Source organism: Hyposmocoma kahamanoa, unplaced genomic scaffold, assembly GCF_003589595.1.
Source record: "Hyposmocoma kahamanoa isolate Upper Pololo Valley unplaced genomic scaffold, ASM358959v1 215, whole genome shotgun sequence".
Lineage (NCBI taxonomy): Eukaryota > Metazoa > Arthropoda > Insecta > Lepidoptera > Cosmopterigidae > Hyposmocoma > Hyposmocoma kahamanoa.
This window is the reverse complement of record NW_020653736.1, coordinates 2,374,013-2,391,506: the sequence shown is the minus strand read 5'-3', so window position 1 is coordinate 2,391,506 and position 17,494 is coordinate 2,374,013. Positions and strand designations below refer to the sequence as shown.

At 35.1% G+C, this 17,494-nt stretch overlaps 2 protein-coding genes and 1 long non-coding RNA gene across 4 annotated transcripts in view; 1 reads left to right on the top strand and 2 right to left on the bottom strand.

The window, feature by feature from the left end:
• The window catches only part of LOC113227739 (band 4.1-like protein 3), a 154,510-nt gene extending 146,691 nt beyond the window's left edge, over positions 1-7,819 (bottom strand). The window contains exon 1 of the mRNA XM_026460724.1: positions 7,766-7,819. The gene's annotated coding sequence lies outside the window, so the exon portion shown is untranslated. The remainder of the gene's footprint in view (positions 1-7,765) is intronic.
• Positions 1,250-5,009, bottom strand: LOC113227787. 2 transcript variants are annotated; one of them, XR_003310233.1, is made up of 4 exons: positions 4,975-5,009; positions 4,767-4,867; positions 4,356-4,498; positions 1,250-1,340 (listed from the first exon to the last, which is right to left on the bottom strand). It is a non-coding gene; the product is annotated as an uncharacterized LOC113227787 (long non-coding RNA). The 2 variants fall into 2 exon arrangements; XR_003310232.1 differs by lacking the exon at positions 1,250-1,340 and having other exon boundaries at positions 4,243-4,498.
• Positions 7,820-9,200: 1,381 nt separating the features above from the next.
• LOC113227738 (nucleolar protein 9) overlaps positions 9,201-17,494 on the top strand; it is a 10,031-nt gene continuing 1,737 nt past the window's right edge. The window contains exons 1-6 of the mRNA XM_026460723.1: positions 9,201-9,483; positions 10,505-11,360; positions 11,955-12,108; positions 12,578-12,706; positions 15,579-15,746; positions 16,926-17,081. Coding sequence (XP_026316508.1) covers positions 9,285-9,483; positions 10,505-11,360; positions 11,955-12,108; positions 12,578-12,706; positions 15,579-15,746; positions 16,926-17,081 — 1,662 coding nt within the window. The 5' untranslated portion in view covers positions 9,201-9,284. The remainder of the gene's footprint in view (positions 9,484-10,504; positions 11,361-11,954; positions 12,109-12,577; positions 12,707-15,578; positions 15,747-16,925; positions 17,082-17,494) is intronic.

Here is a 17,494-nt window from a genome sequence, read left to right as displayed (position 1 = left end):
TTTGCTAAGATAGTCTTTGCACCAATTAAGCAGCTAGCCCCTCACACTGCAGTCATCCAGTCTCTCGATGAGCTCATTGTGTCTAATCGTATCAAATGCTTTACTATAGTCTGCAAGTACAATAAGTACTTGTTTATCATCGTTGAGGTATCCATTAACTATATCATTAAAGGCAGATAGTAGCTGTATCGTGGATTTATGCCGATAAAAGCCGTATTGTTTCTTACTCGGTATATTGTTGACTTCGAAATTGTCAAGGATAGTGTTCCTGGCTACTGAAAAGAAGAAGTAGTTTTTTGGAAATCTTTAATATTTAAATCTATCAACCAATGTAGCTTTTGTTCTGTATTATATACTACTACGTCACTCATACGTCTTAGTTTTTTTTTTATTTGGTATTCAAAAGTCTCTTAATAAGAGCTTCTACTCGAAAACGCACGTTCTAACAGACATGTGTGTTTAGTTGATTTGAAATATATTTTTCTATTATTTTAATGAATAGTCGATAGAATAGTGATCGGTCTGTAATTGACATAGTTAATTTTGCTACCTTTTTTGAAAATGGGCCTAACAATTCCTAGTGTTAGTTCATCAGGATACTTTCCTGTCAGAACACAGGTGTTTATAAGTCTAATTCTATCGCTAACTAACCTAATATCCAATGCTTTATTTTTATTCAATGAGTTTATAAATTTCTATATCCCGTTTGCATTTGATTTTTTTTAAAGTATCGAGACGTTAGCTGGATTACAGTATTGACTTTTAACTAATATGTTTCTTACTTAATATTGTTGAAAGTTTTGGCAAACTGATTGGCTAATCTTTACAGGTTTTATATTATTTCCAAATACGTCTAATAAATACTTTGTCTACTGACGACCTCATTCTACCTGTTAATTTATTTAACAAATTCCATAAGTTTGTAGGGTTATGTCTATTTTTATCAATTTCTTTAATTGTGGCCTTACTGCGCTTCAGTCGGTAAAATTCATAGTGAACACATAAATATAAATGAGGTCTATTTCATCCTAAGTCTAAAAAGTAGGTATCTAAATAAATATTTAAAAAAAAATCATTTATGTCCGAATCATCTTTCTAAGCGTCACACACTTTAAAAAAAAATAAATTTAAAGAAATAAAACAACTTTATTAATTAATTAATTAAATATTGCTTTATTATTTATAATTATTAAAATTAATTTATCATTACTTAGTTTTCATGTAAAAGTAGACAAGTCCGCTATATCCATTATGTGCTTACCTATAGCGTAGCTACATTAATTTGAGGATAAAATTTGTATTAAAGGTTTTACAGATGTTAATTGGGTGTTATATCATATCTGAAAGGAAAGGAAAATAAATTACTGTCTATAATATACTTATAAAACTTTGTAAGTCCGTCCGTATCAGGCGTTAGGTATAATATAGTCGACTGTGGTTTTAGGGAGTCAATCAACCAGGAACTTTCATGTGTCCATGTTTACATTGAACTGATGTAGATTGTTCAAAAAATATACATAAGTAACAAAAAACACATAGAAAAATTCGTAACACCCGCTCTGGTTCGTTCCATGGTTTAGTTGGTATAGCGTCTGGCACGGTATGCTAGAAGTCGTCGGTTCGAATCCGACCGAATCGAAGGAACTTTTTTTGGGTGTACGATCTTTGTATTAATAATTATAACAAACTAGTGGAGTAATTCAACATAAATTATAATTGAACATCGAGTCAATAAAAATTTAGATACTAGAGCATTTTCACAATGTAATAATAATAAGAATAACGCACACACTCAACGTAGCCGCGTACTAGGGAAACCCTGTGTCGCGAGTGCCATGGACACACACATAGACAACCACAAATTACACCCAAACTCACGAGAGAAATAAATGTAGGCCCTACAAATATTTCTCCCGGCCCGGAAGTCGAGTCTGGGACCTCTGCGTGGCAGTCCAGCATGGTGACCGTTCGGCCACTGAGGTAGTTATGTATGTGTATGTCCAAGTTAATTTATATTTTTTTTTAAATATGCTGTAATTAAAACGTGTGTTTTTTTTGCATTTGCGCTGTGCAATGAACTAATTGGTAAGTAAATAAACAATTCATTTGTTATACATCTTAAAATTTTTATATTTGGATTTGGTACATTTATAAAATAATAAAAAATATTATTTAAAAAATGCTCACAGTGTCAATTGTAACAGTGGGTGAATTGTAACGTCACAATTGCCTCCAGAATACGTGTTACAACTGCACCAGCGGACGAATTAGAGAAGAACATTAATTATATTCAAAATTACTGTAAAATACATACACACAGTTATATTACAATCTTTGATCATTCAGAAACCTAGTTATCATCTTACACATATAAGTTCTTCGTTAAAATTCCAATAATTTGTATTTAAAAATCTATATATTCTTACTTTGAAGACACGGAAATACAAAACGACCTATAACAGTCGATCACACCACGCGCTTCCGCCGGCGCTCGACTAAATTACAAGACGAAACTATTCATTGCCCTTGATCCAACTGCGTAGTCCAACTAGTTGAACCCAGAGCATAGTTTTTAGTCCACGGTTCTACCAGTAGGACTACGGGCAATATTGTATGGGCATTGGAACTATAATAATAATTTTATTCATCAGCATAGATAGAAAAATACATAATAATATTGGCACAGTTTTGATGTTATATAATTTTTAAAAGTTTATCTATGATGCACTATTTGGTATACGAATATTTCAAACATGTATAATTATCGACATTGACAGTACAAAATAACCAAAAAAATAATAATCATTTCAAGTATTTCATATGTACAATATTGTTAGTACTATGTACGAATGTCAAATTTAATTATTAATGTCCATACTAGTTAATAAGATTGAAACAAATTAATTAATTCAAAAACTACTTTAATTACAAATGTCAATCCGCAACGTAGGCTTCGTCAAGTGCATAAGATTAAGTTATAATGTTGTTCAAGAAATCGTTGATGTAATAGTAACATTTATCTATTAATACATTACTCAACACATTTTGGAACTTACGCGTCTCAAGCGATTTTATACGATGTGGAATTTTATTATATATATGACCGGTGCAAGTTGAACAACACTCTTTCTAAGTAGAGCTGTTTTGCAGATCTTTGTGCACAATACCTGTGGCCTTGGACGTAAGTTACGATTTTGCTACCGTGGATCTAATTGTGAAGAAATTTGGGTTAATTTTGACAAATTTAGAGATTTCTAGTACATACAGGCAAGGAAAAGTCCTTAGAGACTTTAAAAAAAAGGACGACAGCTTTCCGAATATTTTAGTCCACAGATTGCTCGTATACATCGTTTTTGAGCTTTAAAAATTGTAGTTCTGTAGCTAGAGTTGCCCCAAAATATGATTCCGTATCTTATAGTTGACTCTACGAAACCATGATACGCCTTAATAATCGTTTGCCGATCCACCGTTTTTGATAATTTATACAAAGCGTAAGAGAATTGGTAGAGTTCTACTGCGAGAGACCTACTGATCGGTTAGTACAGTCACCGTCTATATTAATAATGTTACTGGTTCTGAGCTAACTACAATTGTTATCTAGGATGTCCCTGTAACAGTTCATATAAAATCGCAAAATATAATCTTGTAATTACGTGCACGGTTTAATATATTTTAGTCTAGGGTGATATAAGACTATTAATTCTAAATATTCCAGTTACCAGGGCCACATATCAACCTCGCCTGCACGCGGTGCACCCAACTCGCCGAATCAAGGAAACGTGTCTGAAGAATAAGTACAAGCACACACGCGTAAAAACGACTGACTGTTTTCGAAATATAGACAATGTTTCAATTGCCCCCTGTTACTTTTGCCTCCGGTCTACCCTAAACGATTGCTTACGTTTCATTCCTAAGCCTCTTCCGTTGTTATCGATGAATTGAAGCCTAAATGAGTCTTCTTCCATTCTTCCTCAGTATTATCAGTGAATTCATCGATATCAAAAATAGCACTGTCGTCATTTTTGTTTAACTCATTAATTGTTTCCACATTTTTCTTGAACGCTTCAAAGTGAACCTTTTTATCTTCGTCGTCTTTGTAGGTCTTTTTGTGGTCTTCAATGAACAATTCGAAGAGCTCCTCGATCCTGCTCATATCGAAGACTATATCTTTTTTACATAATACGACAACTGTTCCAATTAGCAAAATTAAAATAAGAGACTTCATCGCGCTAGGTATGGAGTACGATTGGTATGCGGGTTTGAAATTGTTCGTTATTTATAATAAAATTTATCACATAAAAAATTAATATGCAGTGTTTGTTGGTGTGTTATTGTTAAAATATATACGTACGTACCATTACGAACCATGAACCTCCACTTGCTACGTTTCTGACAAACTTTTCATCTTTTTGCATATTCGTTTATAATCGGTCAAGACATGATTAAGATAATTATGTAGGTCAAGGTCTACGTCTCTTAGTTTCCGTCTACATTTGTTCTGTAAAATTGTAATGTCAATCTACTAACATCTGTCCTAGGTACGTTAGTTAGAAACAAATGCAACCTCAAACAAGGTGCTTTAATATTGATTTGTGAATCAAATAGAATAAGGAAGCTGATTTCGGAGGGGGGGGGGGGGCGAGCGGCTCATTATAGCTCCAGAAAATCAACAAAGCTACGAGATGTCCGATATCTTACCTATGTAGTCAAAGACTTAGGTAAAAACTAGTGTATCTAATATAATTTTATGATAGATTTATACTTACATGATTTATGAGCCATAACAATAAATCAATTCGCCACACGATAATTACAAGCTTATTAATTTTGTAGGTAATTTGAAGATTGGCCATCCTTACATGGTCTCCTAGAGAAGAGAGCTGGTCTCATCAATAAGGTACTACTTCTACTACTTCTGCTTTACGCATACAATCCCTTCCCCGTGAACTCCACCAAATCATCTATCCGACTTACCCGTTTTATCCATAGCACGTAAACTCCCCCGGGCACTCCATGGAAAAATTAAGAACAGTAAGGAAGGAGGAAGAAGAAAAGTAAGAGAAAAATTAACTGCGTTTTTTAGTGATTTATTTCAAATTTTGTGATTTATTTTATTATACGATGTAATAATAAGCAGTTATTTATACGTGAACATTAATAATAATTTATTTATTTTACAATACATATGATTAAAATGCAGATGTTTTTTATATTGTTTATTTACGCTTTTTTGGCATATGGATAGACAGAAGCATCAGCCTTTGGCTTGCAATGGTTCTGACACACACCGTTCGCATTTTCGACGTTCATAATGTAACTAAAAACAATAAACGTTAAAAATAATTGAAAATATGTCATGTAAATAATTATACTGTTGTCAGTGAATCTATTAATAATTGAAACGAACATGATTATTTTCTAGAATGTTGCCGCAAACAGCAGCACCTTTTGTAAACGTTAACATTACGTCTAATAAATACTCTTTCATAAAATGAAATAATATTGAAAAAATCACGAATTTGAAAGTTTTCTTTAAGACTGCTTGAATACGTGTCATGTTGTGACAATTAATCTATTACAATTTTATATTGATTGTTACATACCTGTAATCTATTTTGTGGAATTAGTAAAAATAAAAACGAAACAAATGGAAAAGTTACAAATTATTTCATTCGAAAATTGAACTAAGGTAACCTAATAAAATAGGCTCTAATAAAATAATCTGTCGACTTGAAAATGGCACGGTACACGAACGCGGTTTCTTAAATGCAGTTTGAATGCAAAATATCATTCTTTATCAATTCAGCAGACTAATGGCATTGAAATGTTTAAAATGTATTATTATGACCAGCCTTTTACTCACTTCTTCCTATAGAGCGGCACCACACCAAGCGTCCATATTTTGGTCGTGATGGACAGGACTCACCAAAACTTTCGTTGCTCCAAACCTCCTAACTTGAAGTAGATTTAACAAATCGTCATGTGCACCATGGAGAAAATGCTACGAAGATGCATTAGTGATAGATGATCGCACGCCATTCCCATGGTACACAAATCTTCTATTTTTAGAAACAAGTGCAATTTTACATACATACATACAGTACCACAGGAGGAGTAGGTAGAGAACACGGAACGCCACTTTACTCTATCCTGACACAACACTCGAGCCAGAAATACATCAACGACCCTTTTTATATAACTTTTATTTTTGTCACTTCGGGTCCCAGCCTTTTTGAGGACATCACTGATCTGGTCAATGTAAGTCCTTCTGAGACGTCCTCTTAAAAGCCTTCCATCCACATTCGCATCATAAATCTGTTTGGTAATTCTTCTTACACCCATCCGCTCCACATGCCCAAACCACCTTAAGATTTCTTTCTCTATTCTAGTAGCTACATCCTCTATCAAGTCACATCTTTCAGGTATTATTGTATTCTTCACTTTATCTCTCAACTTTATTAAACAAATTTTTCTCAAAGATCTCATCTCCACTGCATTAATTTGCATGCAATTTTTAATACATGTAATTATTATTTAATTGTTTAACACAATTTACCACTCTTAGAGATGGAATATTTTTTAGACCAAAAAAAGAATCCTCAAAATTGGTTCACTATTGTCGACGTAATCGCGTAATACACCTACACTCTAAAAAATACTGTCGAGTACCTTCTCCTTTCTAGAAGTCGATTTAATATACAAAAAAACTTCCTTGAAATTTAGATAATGTATTTTACTATTTCCGATCTATGATAATCAATTTAGTACGATAGGTGATAATGATTCATGATAATTGTAACTTTTTCATTGAAAAAAAAATGCCGAACTCAACAGTTTGCTCGACTTTTTTCGATTTCCATGGTATACCCTCTCAGAGTCTGACTTCTTGGTGACAATGGGACTGTTACGGACTCCTTTATACATTTTATACTTTTTTTTTCCTATAGTTATCATGGTATGGTGTCAAGTGAAAACTCGCTTTTTATTTTCGGAAAATAATAAATTAGTAATTTGTGATAGCCGAAACGAACCCGGAACAACTTCGTCGGCGTCAGGAACCACCTCGTTAGCATTACTCATTCAAACACAAAATAATTTTCAAAATCGATTCACAATTGATTGGGAAATCGGTGAGTACACTTCCATGCCTATAAAATTTGAGGAATTTCCTCGATTTCCATGGGATCCCCTCATCAGATTCTGACTTGGTGACAATGAGACTACCACGAGAGTGCAAGTGCAAGGTCACACAAAAAAAAAAATCAAAATCGGTCCCCAATTGACGGAGAAATCCGAAAATATACATGCAGCGGAACGTATAACCTTCTCCTTTTTTTTAAAGTCGGCTAAAACGTAGTTCTGACGACTTGATGACTTTTTAGGTTTTTGTTATCTTAATAAACTTATATCCGCACGAAATGTACTCATGTCAGTTCTTAATATTATACAAACAAGCAAAATATTTTTTAACTTGACTAAGAGATTGTTTACGTGTAACATTTAAAGTAATCCGTAAGTGTTGTATGCGTTACACTCGGATTACAAAACAATTTGTAATCTGAGGCATTACATATAACGAAGTGATAAGGTAAAGTAAGCCACAAGTGTCAAAAGTAACAAATGTTATGCAAGAAATGCCAGTGTAAACAGTTCTCGGAGAGCGCTTAGCGACAAAGGTCATTGTCTTCTTTTCGATCTTAACTCGTCATACAAGTTTTTAACACTTTTAAAAGTTTTATAAATGCATAAAAATCAAAATACTTACCTAATAATTCTGGTGCACTAAAATCTCGGCGGGAAAAAAGCTTGCGATAAAACTGCACTTTATTCAGTCTCGTTTATAAGATTAAAAATATAATGTTATTGTAAAGAAAAATTTGATTTGCTTTTTAAAACTGTTCGTTTTTTTTTTGTAGTATTCACTTTCACTATTAAATATCTTTATTTAATTTCAATTTGAGTTTAATTCATGAAATTAACACAGTTGATTAAATTACCGTATAAAATTAAAGTTCGATAACGCAACAAAGCGCACTCTTCCCTGCGGAACGCGCTTACTCAACTAGTTTGGTTGGATGATTTTCTCCCGGACTGCATTTTACTTGCAAGAAAGAGATAACTTATACTGAATACAGTAAGTGTAAAAGGGACAAGCATAATTTGTCGTTTTTGTTTTATTTCCCGGGAGCGTGGTAATGATTCATTGATGAACGGGAATGGCATTGGCGGTGAAATTAATATTCCGATTGTATAGCCGGTGTGTGATTGTACACCATTGACAATGCTTTTTAAGTCCATGTTTTAGAGTATATTGTGCATTGTTTAAATTGTATTTAAGTATGAATTTAAAATATGACTATCGAAATTTACGTCCCCTGTATTATTCATACGTCTGAATTACGGCGGTGATTTGCATGTTACTTTATTTACTGAACGATGTCACAGTTTATTGAACTGACACATAGATATTCGTAATTGTATTATAGTCATTGACCTGGTAGGGCAATCATTATGGTTATGGTTTTCGTATATTTCGAATTGTTAGAATTAAATTTATACCCAAGTTCTTCTTCTTTTAAATGTTATGGGCAAATCGAAATAATCGATAATTTCGCCAATATCAAGTAAAAATTACTACATACGGTAGTTTTACAAAAATTGTGACGAACGACGCCATTAGCAAGGCCGGCACAAAGTCCTCAAAATATTTTTCAAAAATGGCGGGAAACTGGACGGTAATACCTCGCATTTTTTTTTTTAATTTATTAAGGCTTTGGCAAAGCCATCAGCCTAAACATGAAGTTTAATTATGTCTCTGTAAATATGGCCGCCACAAAGAGGATAGGCAATTTGAGGCGGCGTGCTTGGATTGACTCGGGATTCCTTAAAACGGGCCGATACGGGTATTTTAGTTCGAGATTCGTATAATTTCGCGTTTTAATCTTCGATTAAGGCACAATAGCACTATCCTATTCCACTTTAAACTAGATTTCACAAAATAAGTGAAAGTCAAAATAAAAACTACACTTTTCCCTCCAAAAGGTCCAGAGCGAATCCTAATACCTTGCACCTTCCTTGCACTATATTTGCTTCAGTTGTAATTACACTCACATTCGAAAAAAAATAATTTTGTATAGTATTTTCTCTATTTCACAAATTGCTTACACTAAAAATCAATCAATATAACCGCATAAAATTGGTCCACGCGATTTTGACACATAACCTCTTCGCACCATCTGTTTATCTGTTGTTTTGTCGAGTTAAAAATAGTAAAGTAACTGAAAATGAGTGAAGAAGTGGTGGATAATAATCCTTTAAAAAAGAGGCAAAGGAAGAAACGCAAAAATTTTATAGCCAATGCTAAAAAGTATGCCAAAAAAGGTCAAATGGGGCGTGGGACAAAGATGACCGATGATTTGTATCAATATTTTGTTGGGATTCTTGATGCTATCAAGCAAGGCATTCATGATGAAGAAGAGAGACGTAAGTAACATATTTTTCTGATGTAAACTTCAAATTTGATTTGTAAACTGCGAGAATTCGGAATAAATTGTGGAATAACGGTTAATCAGTCTTGATGTGAATCAGAATCTAAATTATATATATCATAATGTAAAATATGAGATTTTGTATTGAACTTTGTTCAAACAAAGTAATATTTATTTTTTATTTACTTGCTTACATTTTTTCTTATTTCAAAATTGTCACATTCTCTAAACTCAGTTGTAAGGCAGATTCCCTTGAGAAAAATGCTGAGAGTTTAGGGGTTGTAAATAATATGTAATAATAAATAATATTCTCACAAAGCAAATACTGTATTGTAAGCTGCTATCTGTTTGTGAAAGTAGTAAAATGTTGTTTCTTGATAAATGACATTTGCTTATATTTGGTAGAGGAGTGTAGTTTTTGTAATGTACATTATACATATTATTATTAGGGTGGCATCATACTATAGGGGCCTATGCCCCTAATCACTACAACCATTAATTGATCTACTTGGTACTTGGTGCAACAGGCTGGTGTCCGCAACTCAACGACAGAACACCTATTTTGCATGTGGTGGGTGCAGGGTCCTACTTGTGCCACCCAAGCTCCTTCAGGAATCTCAGCAACCTCCTTGGTTTGTTGAAGATTTCGTGGAGCAACATCGGCATTCCAAATCTATTGATCTATTGTGATCACCACTAATTACAGTTTGGATCCAAGGCCAGCAGCATAATGGAAGGTCATCTGTGGCTTCGACAGTTTTTATGTCCTCTGGTTGTAGCCTATGCCTTCCTTAACTAGTACGCCTATCATACATAGGACCAAAAGTTGGTGTACCAATAGTAAATTGCATATGTGAAACACGTTGAAAATTTTCATGCCTCAATTTGAAGTTTCCACTCATATGGGTTATTATTGTATGGACGCTCCAGAATTATTGCATGTATTTGTTCCTTCCAATATTTATAAGCTATGTAATAGTCAATTTCTGATATACCCATTTTTAATAAATTTTCAGAAGCCCTTGTAAACAATGTACTAGACCGGACAAAAGGTGAAGAACTCAACGTAGTGGGCAATCAACTCGGTTGTCGTGTAATAGAGTTGTTACTCCCGTACTCTTCAAAGGAGGACCTTGAACGGTTTATTGAAGTCGTATCACCAGAACTACGTAGATTATGCTCTGACAACTTCACAAGCCATGTTATCGAGACTTTGTTACGAGTGTCGTGCCAGAGGGCTACAGACCATTTACAAACCGAAGAAGAAGTACCTCCAAAGAAACGTAAAGTTGATTCAACATACACTGATGATCACATTCAAAAATGCCATGAATTTACAATAAAACTTTGCAAGTACGCTCTTAACAACTTAGAAGATTTCGTATGGGATCCTTATGCAAATCATATTTTACGTAGTGCAATTAAATGCCTTAGTGGTATTACATTGCTACCAGGGGAAAAGCCAAAAGTGAACCTTTTCAAACAAATTGTTCAAGACAAAGGAATACCTCCTCATCTAACTAAGTTAGATTACAAAACGGTGCCAGAGGAATTTAAAGAAATCGTCAAAGAATTTGCTGTAAGATTATCATTGTGGCCACAGTTTAAGGATTTACCATATCAGAATATAACATCAGCATTGCTACAAGTTTTACTTTATGCTGTTAAGAATGTAGATAAAAATTTGACTAAAGAGTTATTAAAGAAATTGTTGAATGAAAGTTTTGCTCCGGATGATTGGGTTTCCGCGGGGAATGACGAGAAAGATGATAAGAAAGAAACCGATGGTGACGAGGGTGGTGTGGAAGAAAGAGATGGAGATGTTGTGAAGAAGAATCTGCCACCAGTTTTTGAGTCAGAGTCTGCAGTTAGGTTTGTATCACTTTTACTCGATTCTTATACATAGACAAATCTGACACAGATTGCAGAATTACACCAACAAATTTTTTCTACTTACAAATACATAAACAGCCATACACACATCATACACAGCACAATTCCCGACCATTATAAATAGTAACGTAAAATATTGTTACGTTAACGTACAAGTTTCATAATGAATAAATGAAAACTATATTCAAATATCAAAGCCGTCTTCGCGCGAAAACGGCTCGCCGGCAGCCTTGTTGTCGTTCAGTCAATGTGACCGGCAATGTGCGGGGCGTGATGCGGTGTCTAAAACTAGGGAGGGGCGGAGAGTGTCCGTTCTGTTATTCTTTATTCTCTGCCTGAGATATAAGTTAAGAAGTCCCATGTGTCTGTAATTTCATCAGCATCCATGGCCTTCAAACCGCAATAATGCTCACAGTACTGTTGGCGGCAGAAATAGATAAAGTGGCAGTATTTCCCTGGGTGAACTCTTTCACAGGGAGTTCTACTGCTGTTAAAATGTGTAAATATAAATGCGCTTAACACAGAAACTTAAATGTCCTACCTTTGTAACACTTCAAAAATCAAAATTTACAGGCTCCTGGAGGCGGCGTTGTTCGTAGCAAAGAAGAAGATGTACACACAGATCTATGCAAGATGCTTTATCAATCGGCTGGGCCAACTGTCCACATTGCCGATGCTCAACTTCACCGTCCAGAGGCTGATTGACAACTGCCAAATTAAGGAAGAGGTGATGTATAGTTTGTTACAGCATATTTATTTTTATTTTTTAAATTGCACGAAATATTTTTAAGCATGAAAATAGCTTCCAAATAAAAATTTATTGAATGTGGGTTTGTGGATTGTTTTTTAGTAGCAGTAGACCTCCTTGTGAAAGAATTCGTCGAGAGAAGTACTGCCACCTTGCCTATGTCTGCCGCCAAGCAGTAACGTGAGCATTACTGCGTCCCGTTGAGAATGGTTAGGGTGCTGGTGAAATTACAGGTATATGGGACTTGTCAATTTATATCACAAAGTATCGGTTGCTGTTGCAGTGCCCTCAGGCCTTTGTGATTTAAATCTCTGAGTGGTATTGCAACTGTTATGGACAGGCGTGTCGCTTGCCACCAGGCGCACGAATTGTTCTTCCCGTTACGTAGTATTATAAAAAAAACAATCGTAAATACGTTGATGATAATGATGATGGATGTTCGTTTCAGTTCGAGCCAATGTTCGACGAGTTGTCAGACAAGTACAGCGCAGTACTCGCATGTGGCAACACCGGGGTACTAGTGGCCATAGCGAAGGCCTGCCTCAGGATCAAGGCCAAGCAGACGCAGTTCGTTAACGTAAGTCAGATTTCTCACGAAAGAAAAATCGATTAATCAGAAGCGCTGTCGCCAAAGTAACACTATCATAATGTTAAACACTATGAAATCTTGATGATTGGTCGTAGTTTCTAATTTCATCAATATTCTGCCATCTAGCGGCAACAGCTGAAAGGCGACGAACGATTAACACCTATTTAAAGTAGATACTACCTCGGCTCGAATTCATATTTTTCCCGTACTAATAAGGTTCATTTTGCTTGGGTCGAGGGGCGGAGACACTGACTTTACTTCAGAATTATTTTTTTACAAACAAAATTAAGACCGTTTGAAAAATATATATCGCATACTCTACATGATCTATTTAATTCAGTTGATATTTAAAAAAAATTAAGTACCTTTTTTTTATAACATCTAGATGTTACCACCACCAGTTGCAGTGCCACTTAGAGCTTTAAATTGCAAAGATCTGAGGGGCACTACCACTGCGCCCGTCATTCACCCTGAGACATAAGTTGCCAAGTCATGTCAGTCAGTCCCATGTGCCTGCAATTTCACCGGCAACCTTACCCTCCAAAACCGGAACACTGTAATGCTGACATTACTGCTTGGCGGCAGAAATAGGTAAGGCAGTACTACCATGGACGAACTCTTTCACAAGACGCTCAACTGCTAATAAAACCTATTGAATACAACGGTTTTGTAAAATTGCGAGGTCCGCTTTTTTTTTTCTTTCATGAAATTTTTCAGGAATTGTGTTTTCACACCGTATATTAATCAGTTTATATCCTCAATTTTACTATATATTTGTTCCAAAGAAATTGATTCAACACTTTCACTGTTATGCGTAATCAACAAAAGCCGTTTGAGGTTGTATAGACTCTTAATCGTTCGTTCTCTAAAAATAGTCATGATGCGGCGGTTTACTTGGTCTTTAGGTAAGGAAAGGGATTTACTTTTGTTTCTTATAACAAAGAATCTATCACGATAAACAGGAAATGGAAAATTTATTAACGATAATTTTAACCAACCACAACAAATTAGCATAATAATAATAATTTGGCGTGAGATAATTGTCACGACCATAAGGTACAAAACGAAAAGGGCGCGGCTCAAGTATGCGGAACTCCGCGAACTGTTGGCACACGTACTATGCCTACCAACCTCCTTATAAATCCCGGTGAAACCAAATTGGTAAATGATCTTGAAATGAACTTGGAATTATTTCTGGTGTTCAGGATGGCGCCCCGGAGTGAATTCCATCGCTCCGGTATTCATAGTTTGAGACCAGGTAAAAGGTATTCTGGCACATTATTTAGAGTCGACGTTTCAGTTCTTTAAAATGAATAGTGTTGCAACAGACCTATGCTTCTGCAAGTGCGGAAGTTCCGCACGCTTATTCACATCTGTTTCCATTTGTGCTTCCGGAACTTTTATCGGAAGTTTATAACGTTCGCGATGAATCAGGTGCGTGCGCGGCTTAGCGGGTTTGTATTAAGTGTGTAATTATAATAATAAGCATTTATTTCTGACCTGAATTTATATAATAATTATAATAGACTTATAAACTATGTTAGTAATGTAGATTAATTACTTTATATTATATTTTTTTATTTATATTTACATTTATTTGGCACCCCAATTAGAGGGCAGCACATGCAGTTGAAGCGTTCATTGAACGTACCATCAACTCTGTCCGCTACCTGTGATCAATCATTTGTGATTAGTAATTATAAAACCAAACACAAGCCCTGTTTGGAACTATTTCGTTGAGATCTTTATATAATAGTATTTACACTTCCGCTTCCATTTCTGCTAAGATATACTTTTGCCATCTATTTCCGTTTTTGTTTCCGTTACGATACTTCCGTCGCATCACTAATAAATATCTTCTACAAGATAAGGTTACATATTTTCAACAATAAATTAAATAAAATTTTAAAAAGTAGAATAAGCGGTGTCAATATACAAGGTATTCTTTACTGAATAAAGTATACAATTCTTTGAATGCAAAATAACCAAAGATTGCAAAGTGTAACTTAGCTTCTCAACAATAAGGAATGTTTCTTTGATAGGCAAATTCATATGGTGAAACTTTTTCTATCGAGTTTGATGACTGTTGATCAATATATGCTATAGGAAATACGCTTTATCCACGAGGATAAAGCTTGTCCTCCCCACTCCCTCTTCCTTCTCCCAATTGTATGTTGCATCGATATTTAAAACTGGAATTATATTTTAAATTTAAGTACTTACCTTTTAATAGTTTGTCGTTGTTTTCACCGTCCGTCTTTTTTGAAGACGGAGTAAAATGACAGTTCATCCACCATCATCCATCACCCAAAAGTATTGCCCGCTTGCGAGCAGCTAGTGATTGCAGTCGATAAATATTCTATCGACTACCGATTGAATATTGGTCACGTTTATGGAAGAGATAGCTGAACTCATTTCATTTAAATCATCCTCGGACCATTACTCATGCAAATACTGAGCACAAATTCATTTGTATTGTCAATTTTTGCAAGTTTATACATACATACACTGTGTTTGGAAATATGTTTATGAAAAATACAAAGAGGAGGCATATTTTAAAGTTTCTCATTTTAATTCAGTATAGGCAATTAAATCTAGCTGTTCTTGTTAAAATGCATATGAATAAAAATTTATCTCGATACTCACAGGCTAACTGTACAAATAAGAATAAAGAACGCAATAGCGCAATTAGTAATCTCTATTGATTTCGTAACATTCACAATTTAATCATTTTTGGTAAAATTTTTATCGACAACAACTACATAATTATTTAAAATTTTGCGAAAACTGGTAACCCTACAAGTGTCATTTTACTCCGTCTTCAAAAAAGACAGACTATAGATGACCTTGTTTTATTCAGAACCTAGAAGCATCGCTCAAATGTTCAACCCCTGAGCACCAGAAGTACTTCTCCGTGAGTTGCCTCCGGCTGCTGCCCGTGGACCGCTGTGACGTCACCAAGTTGGACAAGGAGTACTTCATCCATATTCATGGATCTGTGATATTGCAGACTATTCTGGATTTCGAGGTAGATAGATAGATAACAATTTTATTCTTACTATTTATTATTATTAGCACCAGTAAAGCGCCTCGTGAATGAGTTCGTCCATGGAAGTACCTTAGCGGTAATGTGACCATTACGTAATAATCGTTGTGGGTTGGGTAAGGGTGCTGGTTAGGAAGTTACAGGCACATGGGCCTTGTTAACATGTCTAGTGACGGGACGAACAAGTCGAGCGCCTGATGGTAAGCTGCCCATAACAGTTGCAGCGCCCCTCAGAGCTTTAAATCACAAAGATCTAAGTCCCTGTAATTTTACCAGCACCCTTACCCTTTCAAACCGGAACACAGTAGTAGTAGTTGCTTGGCGGCAGAATTAGGTAAGGTGGCAGTACTATCTTGGACGAACTCTTTGACAAGGAGTGTACTGCTACTCAGGGTGAATGGCGCAGTGGCAGTGATCCTCAGGTCCTTGCAGTTTAAAGCCCAGAACGGCACTGCGACTGTTATGAACGACTGGTGCACCCCGTCACTTGGTGCCATGAAAAAAGTCGTAAAAATGTGTATGTGAAATCTTACATTTAGGAATAAAAAAGTTATCGATATCTTTAAATTTGTGATGCAACAGACCTCTGCTTCTGCTTCCGCAAGTGTGTAATTATGAAACCAAACACAAGCCCTGTTTGAAACTATTTTGTCGACATCTTTATAGTATTTCTTTCTTTTCTTTGACGCTTCCGCTTCCGTTTCCGTTTGTCCTAAGATTAACTTTTGACATCTGTTTCCGCTTCTGTTTCCGTTACGACACGTTCGTTGCATCGCTACTTTAAACCTCTCTCCTGAAAAGTTGTTATTTTGCAGATTTGATACATATATGTATGTATATATGTATATGTATCAAAAATTAAAATTAAATTTTAAATTTCATGATCTTTCTTTTGTTCAAGATGCTATGTTATTTAGAAGAAAACAATCCTTATGATTGAGGCTTTCTATCAGTATAGTAAAATTACAGGTGTTTTTTTTTCACATTTGGCGAAAAATAGATGAAAAACTTTTGAATGCAGTTCGAATTGTTTTTAAAATCAAAATGAAGTCTTCTTTCATTAAAATGTTCTGTCTACGATAATTAAGGTACTGTGTATACTTGGCACAGTGTATTTAATTTTTAGTTCAATTTATAATTAAGTATCTAAATAAATTACAGCGTCCAACAAAGGCAGTGCAAAGTCTCCTAGAGCTGTCTCCCGAGGAGTTAATGGTAATCATCAGCGACGCAAAAGGGAGCCACGTATTCGACGCCTTCTGCAAAGGACGATGCGTCGGCGTCAAGGCCAGGGACAAGCTCATCTGGAAACTCAAGGTTACCGAACTATTAACTATTATTAACAACAAAACGAAATAGGTTCTCATTACAATACAGCGCAACATAAATATACGCCATACTACATTTTAATAGAAATTTTAGCGGAATTGCTTGCTTCAATAGGGGCAGAGTTTTCTAGTTCTTCTTTATTAATGTCTTACAAGAGCAGTATTTCATATACATTCAATTCATGTAATAATTCCTATTGGTAATTTTTGTACTTGTTTTTAGTTCATATTTAAGTTACATTTCATAATTTTAGTCTTTACCACACTAGTACTTACGTGCCATCTTATCTTGTAAAAGCGGTTCCGACTGAAAACCAGCGTTACAGCAGGCGAGCTGTAACATATGCTGAGTTGGAGCCGTTTCAACTTATAGATTTATGTAACAATTAATTTGTTTTTTAC